The 9444-nt window shown below is 35.7% G+C and overlaps 1 protein-coding gene across 1 annotated transcript; it reads right to left on the bottom strand.

The window, feature by feature from the left end:
* Window positions 1–6409: 6409 nt before the first annotated feature.
* On the bottom strand, window positions 6410–8452 carry LOC120143372 (probable protein phosphatase 2C 39). The gene is made up of 5 exons (XM_039157709.1): window positions 8446–8452; window positions 7420–7643; window positions 7042–7318; window positions 6706–6860; window positions 6410–6622 (listed from the first exon to the last, which is right to left on the bottom strand). Exons 1-5 carry the CDS (start codon window positions 8450–8452, stop codon window positions 6485–6487), a joined length of 801 nt encoding a protein of 266 aa, XP_039013640.1. The 3' UTR covers window positions 6410–6484.
* Window positions 8453–9444: the final 992 nt, after the last annotated feature.

Below are 9444 nucleotides of genomic sequence, written 5' to 3'. Positions count from 1 at the left end.
AAAAAAAATTAATCAAAATGCAATATAAGAATAATATAAGACTTACCACCCCTTCGAGATAGCCATTATCTTCAACCCCTAATAAAATACCCCACCAAGACCGATCAAGAAACAAATGAATAGCATCGTCGATTTGGCATAGATCAGAATAACACCCCTTGCTCCGCTCATGTAGATAAAAATCAACTGCGGTCTTAGCCCAAAGGGTATTATATCCGTAATTGTTTCCGGTAGTGTTTTCCTCTCCTGCTGAGGAATGATAATGGCCGGTAACACATACGAAAGCCAACTCGCATCTATCATATCGGGTACGGGAGGGGGTTTATCAATATGTCGACATATGACGCCATGTTAATCGGGCTCTTAAACGGCGGGCGGGACCTCTTGAACGATGACAGTGGCCTCTTGAACGGTGGGAGGGGCTTCTTCGATGATGAGAGGGGCCTCTTGAACGATAGGAGGCACCTCTTGAATGATGATAGGTGCATCAGGCTTATTCTTACGGAGTCTTGGCACTAGTGGGGTGAATGGAGACGTAATGGCACGTGCACGACGTCTGATGCGTGAACCCCGTCATGCAAGAAAAACCATACGTAAAGCATCTACCTTATCAGGCCGCTAAAAATAAATTAATACATAAATCAGTAAATAAATAAATAATGTCGACTCATTGCGTAGAGTATGAATCTCATTCTGCAACAATGAAACAATCTCGCGTAGAGCGGCAACCTCATCACGTAAAGTAGATACCTCACCGCGTAGCGCACCATTGTCATTGCGTAAAAAATCCACCTCACCACGTAAAGATCGAACCTCATCACGCCATGCACCATTATCTTCACGTAAAGTACCGACCTCATAACGCAAAGCATCGTCCTCATCACGTAATTCCCCTAACTCATCCCGTGGAGGTGGAGAACAGGGAGATAAATGTCGTGGCCTCTTTGCCGGTCACCTATCATGAGGTGATGGTGGAGAAGAGGCTCGATGATGTGATGGAATAGGTGATGGTGGGGGTGGAGAAGAGGCTCGATCAGGTGATGGCTCCGGGTGTCGAGCTGTAGAATCGGCCCGATCAGGTGATGGCTCTCGAAGTAGGGGGTGCTCATCATCAGTCCTATCAAAAAACCACTTACTAGCTTACCACCAATCAGTGGCAAGCTCAGCCTCTGTGGGTGTCAGCCTCTGTAATGGATAGTTGGCCTCCTAACAATATAAAAGCTCAAACAAAGTTAAAATTATCCTGGTAATAAATTGTTTATATATGGTATTATTTATGTGTTAACTTACATCATTCATTGTCGTATATGGGAGTAACTCTTCCCAATCCAACATGCGGATCCTCTTCCAGGTAATAGCCCTAGGAATATCATTTGATCTTTTTATCGCATATGTCCGCATGCTGGGGAAAGCCTCAAATATCCAAATATACAAACAATATAATACACAAACATTAGTAATTGTTAAATAATTAATTATAATTTTGGAAATATTATATAGAAATTCTTACCTTAAAGGCCCAAGTAAAGCCTGTCAAAGTGTATTTAGAACCATCGCCCCGTAAACTTTTTCGGTCCTCAAAGGCAGATGACAACTTCTTCCAGGTAGCTTTCCATAGATATGAACCCTACGGAAACAGGTTCCATGCATTTAGGTCCTCTACCAATAATATTAGGTCCTCGGAGATAGGTTGTCTGCCCTCTTTGCCTAAAAAGTCGACATGCAAAAGTAATAAATGGCATACTCGGACAACATCAAGGTCATCCATCCGAGTAAAACCATCTTTATCAAATAATCTCTTCAAGTCGTCGACGTGTAAACTCGGCTTCGACTTTGCCAGCTCAGGAAAAACCCGAGATAACAATGATGGGCGGGCGATATGACTAGTGTACCGACCTACATCATCGTGTCCGAAGCGTAGACCAGTGATTAAGCAAAACTCCTCCCGCCCAAAATAAGTATGTGCCGAAGGAAAATGAAATCATATCTCCTCATCACCACGTTGTATCCCCTCGGGTAGATCGTTAGTCATGGTCTGAAGAAACAAATGTGTCAACATAGCATCTACACCCGTATATTGCACTTTCAGCCATGACCCGAAGCAAGTATCCTCAAACAATTTTCTTTGTAGAGGTGTAAGCGTCGACGCAATTTTAGTGGCTAGGCTTAATTTATTCCTTAAGGTCAATGCAGCCGAAAAAAATTTCTATAAAAACAATAAACATACAGTTAGATATACCAAAAACTCCTTATTATACACTATAAACAGACATGATATTAAACAGTGAAAACAAAGCCAAATATGTTTCAAACTAGCACGGTATTCACCCAAGTCATTATTCCATCATAGTTCACAAAATGCATCAGATAACATTCCAGAAGTAAGCACTTATATAAACATTTAAAAGGATAATATATAGGTTTAGTGTAGGTTCAATGACAACATAAATAGTAGTAGTTTATTCTTGAAATTTAAATTAGCAACACTGTGAAGTTAGTATTTGTCTTTGTTTTTTTATTAAAGTAATGCAATTCATTCAAGTTTCAATTTGTAAAATAAAAGAAGTTTCTGAAACTTAAATTCGCAACGCGAAAATGAAAATCGCAATGCGAAAATGAAAATCGCAATGCGAAAATGAAAATCGCAATGCGAAAATGAAAATCGCAACGCGAAACTAAAATCGTGTTGTGATTTTGGTGTTGTGATTTAGGGTTTCTTCAACAAAAAGATAAAACAAAGACAATTACTAACTTCATAGGGTTAAAGACTAAACAGTTTAACAGTATTGGCAGCAACCGAATGAATTTACTAAACAATCTCAGTGAAATGGTTAATCTATATATATTGAAATTACCAGTAAATTTATCGTCAATATAAGAAAAATCTAATAATAATACAAAAATTTCAAAATAAAAATAAAAGATTAAAAAAACTAACCCTTGATGGTTGATTTTCCATTTCTGACCGTGAATGGTTGTGAGGGTTGCTATGAGAGATGGAGATAGCCGGATTTCGTCGGAGATGGGGACGGATGTTGCCGTAGAGAGTGAGAGATAGAGATGGGACTGAGTTGTGATTTAGGGTTTTAGGTTAGAGATGATTTGCGATAATACTATTTACATTTGTGTTGCGAAATTAATATTGTGTTTCGCGTAAAAACATTTGACTTTCGTGTTGCGAATTTGACTACCGTGTTGCGAATTTGACTCCTGTGTTGCGATTTACAAATTCGTATTGCGAATTTGACTATCGCGTTGCGAATTTGACTTTCACGTTGCGAATTTGACTTCTGTATTGCGATTTACATATTCGAGTTGCGAAATTGGAAACTGGGTTGCGAAATTGGAGTTCGCGTTGCGAATTTGTTGGTCATTTTGGCAAATCCAAAAAAAATTGGTTAAATTCGTATAATATAAGGTATTTTTGGTCACTGAGGTTATTTTCTCAAAAATAAAAGTCATGGTTTTATTGTAAACCACCTAGTTAAATGAACAAATAATAAGAATTGAAATTTCAGTGCCCAAAATCTAAAGCAATTGAAACAAAAATGGCATTAATTGTAGTTTACCCTAATTTGTATTATTGTAATAGAGCCGAGGGTTTAATCTTTAGGTTAAACTAAATGTTTAGTACCTAAACTATTACTTTTAGCCTATTTTAGCACCTAAACTTTTAGTTTTCAAAACTATATATAACATTTATTTTTTGTTTCATTTTAGTACCCACCGTTAAAAAATTAATATGATTAGTACTTAAACTATTAGTTTTACTACGTTTTATTATCTTAACTTTCAATTTTTTCAAAACTTGACATTAAGTTTTTAACATGTACTAAAATAAAATAAAAACTAAACATTAAATATGATTCTGAAAAAAATTAAAAGTTTATATATTAAAAAAAAGAATAAAATTGATAATTTAGATATTAAAAATTTGTTTACCCTTAACTTTTGAATGGACATCGTTTTAGTTTCATTTTCCCTAAACAACCTTTTATATTACTTCTTCACAACCGAGAAAAAAAAAGTTGTTCAATTGGTGCTGCCACCATTTCAAGCTCAGCCCTTGCTTTTCCATCTCTCTTAGTTTCAAGTTATGGGTAAGCTTATTTCTTCTCACATTCTTCTTTTTGTTGCTAAGGCTGGAAGGATTCTTTCTATTTTCCACTCTTCTTTTTCTTCTTCTGTTAATCCCTTTGCTACCCACATATGCTTTAGATAAGATATACATCTCTGTAAGTGGAAAGGGGAAAAAGTATGATGGTGTCGATTGTGTTGGTGATGCTCTGGTTATATTTAACAAGATGATTGCCAAGTACCCAAAGCCTTCCATCGTGGAATTTAATAAACTATTAGCAGCCATTGTTAGAATGAAACATTATGCCCTTGTCGTTTCTTTGAATAGCCGGATGGAATTACTTGGAGTTTTCCTTAATGTTTATTCTTTGAGCATATTGATTAATTGTTTTTGTCAATTAGGTCGGGTTGATTTTGGGTATTCTGTTTTGGGGAAAATGCTACCCGTGACATAGTCACCATCACTAGCCTTTGAAACCATTCGAGCTGCCAGTATTTGGTAAAGGAGGACGGAGGGACATTGGGTGAGAGGAAGAGGGAGGGGATGCGGTTGTGGAATTTTTTTTAATATTTTTTAAATAGAATAATTTAGTTTTTAAGAAAATAAATTTATAAAGTTATCAAAATACATGTCGAAATTTTTAATGATCATTACAGTCGGGACACTTAAAATGTTAATATTTATAACGTTAGATATCTGAATTAACCAAGAAATAGTTTAAGCACCAAAATAGAGAAACAATATAATTTTGATACTTATTTTTATATTAAACTATTTTTATTTATATTAAAGATTTGATCAGCAGAATTTTTTTACTGGAACATGTCCTCAATACATTTCTAGAAATTAAAATTATAATTACTTAAAAAAGTACTCAATAAAATTTGAAGACCAATACCTAAATGTTCAACCATGGACAAAGAATTTCAGCACCACTCAATCGTATCTCACAACGGTCATTGCTTGGATCCGACTCCCAAGTTTATACATGTACAAGAAGTCTGTTCTAACAAATATTGACAAGTTCGTCAGGGAAGTGATGAAATTAAATTTCCATAAAAACATAAGAGAATGTTCACTAGAGTGGCCGTCTATATCGGTCTAAAAAAGGCCTTTAATCTCCCGTGTAGGAATTGGAAACAAAACTCAGATTGTGAAATATGAAAACCTCCCTCTTGTATGTTTTAATTTTGAAGATTTGGCCATTTGAAGGAAGATTGTACCTTCAAGAACAAGAACAAAGTACCACGGATGGTCCGATTAACGACCAAGATTTGGGTCGATGGAATGCTCCAGCCAACAACAATAGAAACACGAATATGACTCTGGTCAAAAGTTCCCTGGATCGATCAACTATCCAGCAAGCTATGAATGATGTTATTCTTAACATCCAAGAGCAAGCTCAGTCCCAATTTAACGGAACGGAACAATCGAATGAAAGTCTGGTGTAAGCCAGTAAAGGTAGTTTTTTTTTTTATAAATAAATAATAAACCATATTTTTTTATGGATTTTGCAATCTTAATGTGGAATTGTCAAGGGAGCGGCGGATGCAAATTTTCGAGTCTTCAAAGAGAATATGCGAGAGCATAAGCCAAATATGGTGGCACTTTTAGATCCGAGAATTAGTAGATGCAAAGCGGATAAAGTCATAACGAAACTTGGTTTTGATTCATCTCATCGTGTGGAGGCTATAGGGGGCAAAGAGGGATTGCTAGATGAAACATACCAGTTGTTTAGGAGAGAATGATTGTGTTCATCGAGTAAAATAATGTGAGCTCGATTTAGCAGATGCCAAGCCATACCACAGGCACCATAACGTGCGAGAGATTCACGATAAGTCACCGGTTGTGGTCGTTGAGCATAAAACAGAGATGCCGGAGGCATGTGGTCGTACACAAAGAAAGATGCAGAAGTGTGATTTCAGACAGGTTAATGCTCAAAGAGGAAGAGTTCCGCTATCAATCTCGAGCACTTCATCTTTTCAACATTCTAGGCCAGATAAGGAGCTTAAGGACCAAAATATCATCAGCTTATGCCCCCATCTTTTGTCAACCAATGGATAATCTCTTGCAGCATGTAGTAGTTATAAGTTACCATACTATGATGGAGGATTTTATAACAATGTCAAGTATCGGAATTAATATCCGATTATCCGAGGGAACTCCAATTGTCCAATACAAATTAATAAATTTCATGGCAGAATACATATCCTATCAGCGATAAATGATTAAAAGTCAACTTTAGTTTCATTAGTTCTTAGTCAGCTTCATTAGTTTCATTGGAAATTAGACAGCTTCATTACAGTTTGCTTATGTATAGAAAGCTTCGGATACCGACACAAAATAAGCATAACATTCTATCAAACACGAAAAAGGTTCAACAAGAGAAGTTGACACACTTACAGATCACTGAAATCTTACAACTATAACGGAGATGTCATCCTTGCTGTTCCTATTAACAGCTTCCTCAGTTAGGTGCTTTGCAGCAGACCGAGCATCCTTCATACCTTTGATAGCATCAACAGCTTCTTGGTTCGACATAACCTGGAATTTCAAAGAACCGAAAATTAAATCTCGGATTTAATGTGCAGTTTCAATAAAGGATAAATGTGCTAAGCAAGACTAACCTTCCATAAACCGTCACTTGCCAATATTATGAGCTCAGTATCATCATTGATCATTTCAGTGATCACATCCGGCTCCGAAGTAAGATGTTTCTTTAAACTCTTGTCACCAAATGCCCTGGCCACCGCTAACTGACCGTCAACACGAGTGACGTCCCCTGAAACCAAAAGAAAAAACATGCAGCTTTGCCACCGCTAACTGACCGTCAACACGAGTGACGTCCCCTGAAACCAAAAGAAAAAACATGCAGCTTTCCATATGAACAACATTCAATAGTCATAATCTAAGTGTTAATGTAGTTTCCAAAATAAAGTTGAAAATAAGATTGGCACAGGTACCTGGAAAGTTTGAAACAAATCCACCTCTATTTTCGATGCTCTCCCTTTCGGAAGCAGGCTCATGATCAACAGAAAGCTGTTTAGCCACACCATTCTTACATATCACAGCCCGGGAATCGCCAACATTTGCTACTACCAGCATCTGACAGTTGATCAATATTGCTGTCACTGCCGTTGAACCCCCTTTGCCCAAATCAATGGCTTGTTCCAATATATGTGTATCGGTTACATTATACGCTTTCCTAATCGCATTCTCCGGTTCTGTCCAGAAGTTGGGCTGCCCTCGAAAATAAAACAAAGACACAATCGAAACCAATAGCAAAACATTACAGGAGCATATACGATAAGATCCAGCTGATGACAGACATTACAGATTACCTCGTTCAAGATATTGTTAAACAAATTCGCCTTCAAGTAATCCGGAATGACATGGCTCAAATGACCGTCAAATATAGCGAATAAACCGAGCTCGCTATTGTTGACTTGCCTAAACTCCGCGAAAACGTAGTCTTCCATAGGATGGTTTGATTTCCCCTTGACTAAATGATAACCATGCGTTACGTGCTTCGACATCTTACTCTTCCCTTTACCAGAATCAGATTCTTACAAATTCATCAAATCAAATTATCATAAACTAATTCTCAGAAACTATTTCCTCTAGCTTCCAATTTTTCATCAAAAAAAAAAAAGATCTATCCAAACCCCATATACATACATCCAAAATAAATAAATAAAAGTGGGTTCTCAAAAGAATCATAACCCACTTGAAGACAATCTAATAATCATACAACATTCCATCCTAAATTCCTCATAAAACAAGGTCAAAGGCTCCACTTATTATATTATAAATACATACATATATAAATATGCACAGAACAGATTATGCAAATTCTAACTATACAAAGAAAAGGGTATTGAAAAAACCCAGAAAAGAGAGGAGATGCCTTCATCTTTTCGAGGAAATCTCTGCCAGTCATGGCTTCCTTGGAAGGAAATAACTTGTGCGCGTATATATAATATATGTATATATGTGTTTTTGTTGTTGAGATTAACGGCCAAAATTATTGTAAGAAAAAAAGGGAAAGGAGACAAAAGAGAATCGGAAGAGAGAAACAAGAGGAGGAGGAGAAACAGGAAGTGTAAGGTTGAAGGAGGATATATCATCGGATCACGCGCCGCGTTCTTTTTCCCCCAACTCCATCACGCGTTCTTCACACTCGCTTTTCATTTGTTAATTTCCATTTATGAAATTATATAATGGATAAACCACGTAAATAAGTCATTTATATTTAAATATTTATACTTTGATCATTAATGGTATTAATTTATAATATTTTAATCATCTTTTTATTAATTTATATTATGAATATGATGCGAAATTGATGTTACGCATAAAATCATTACCTGACATTGACGATGTGAAATTTAGAAGAAATGGAAATGGAAATGGACGTTGAAATTTCACTATCATTTGCATTTTGCCGTTATTTTTAGACACCGAATTTATCATTGGCATAAACCTGCACCAATCTCGATTCTCGAAAACAAGTCATCGAATTGATCTGATTTCAAATTAGGATAAATTTTACAAATGGTCATTGAAGTATGAATAAATTTTCATTTTCTCTATTAAAGTTTGAATAATCATATTGTCTACTCATTTGACATTGAACTTAAACTTTGATTAAGCTAAAGTGATTACAAAGTAAGATCTGTTCTAAGTATTCTCAATCATTTGATAATGAACGCTCAATCACTCTACTACAGCTGTTGATGCTCGAACTCATTACCTCTAAGAACAAAAACGATTTTTTTAACCATTGAGGTAACTTGATTTATGCCAACTATACTTTATTTGGGCGTTGTTAAATAAAAAATCATCATTTGGAAAAACAACCCTCAAACAACATTAATTAAAAAGATATCTCTCCAACTATACAGGTATGATGACCTTACGTTCTGTGAAAAGCTAGGTCAGACCTCGTGTTATTGAAAACGCGAGATCTATCAACTTTTAGGATAAATTCATTTAATTTTTGGATAAAGCTCACAATAAATACATGAAACTTGTTTTTCATAAAACACGAGATCAAACCTCGTTTTTCACAAAACGTGAGATCAGATGACGTGGACAATCTGGAAGGTATTTTTTAATTAATGATGTTTAAGGGTGGTTTTTCTAATAAAATAATAAATGGGGGTTCATTTAATAATACCCATATGTCTATCAATATTTTATTATTGCAGTAGTTGTTGTTGATGACAAGTGATCGATTTATTATATAACGATAATGTTATGTTCAATCTGTTACTTTTAAAAGTATAAAAGGGAAAACGAAAAGTTACTCAAATATTAATGATCATTTATGTAGTTTACCCTTTGAAATATTTTTTCTGTCATTA

Source organism: Hibiscus syriacus, unplaced genomic scaffold (assembly GCF_006381635.1).
Source record: "Hibiscus syriacus cultivar Baekdansim isolate YM2019G1 unplaced genomic scaffold, ASM638163v2 tig00110847_pilon, whole genome shotgun sequence".
In the NCBI taxonomy this organism is placed as follows: Eukaryota; Viridiplantae; Streptophyta; class Magnoliopsida; order Malvales; family Malvaceae; genus Hibiscus; species Hibiscus syriacus.
The sequence above is the reverse complement of the archived record's forward strand: the minus strand, read 5'-3'. Positions and strand labels throughout refer to the sequence as shown.

Coding starts and splice junctions, on each gene's coding strand:
- LOC120143372 (XM_039157709.1), bottom strand. Junction 7,319..7,419: donor TTAACAATATCTTGAACGAG/GTAATCTGTAAT, acceptor TTTCGAGGGCAG/CCCAACTTCTGGACAGAACC. Junction 6,861..7,041: donor ATTTGTTTCAAACTTTCCAG/GTACCTGTGCCA, acceptor TTTTGGTTTCAG/GGGACGTCACTCGTGTTGAC.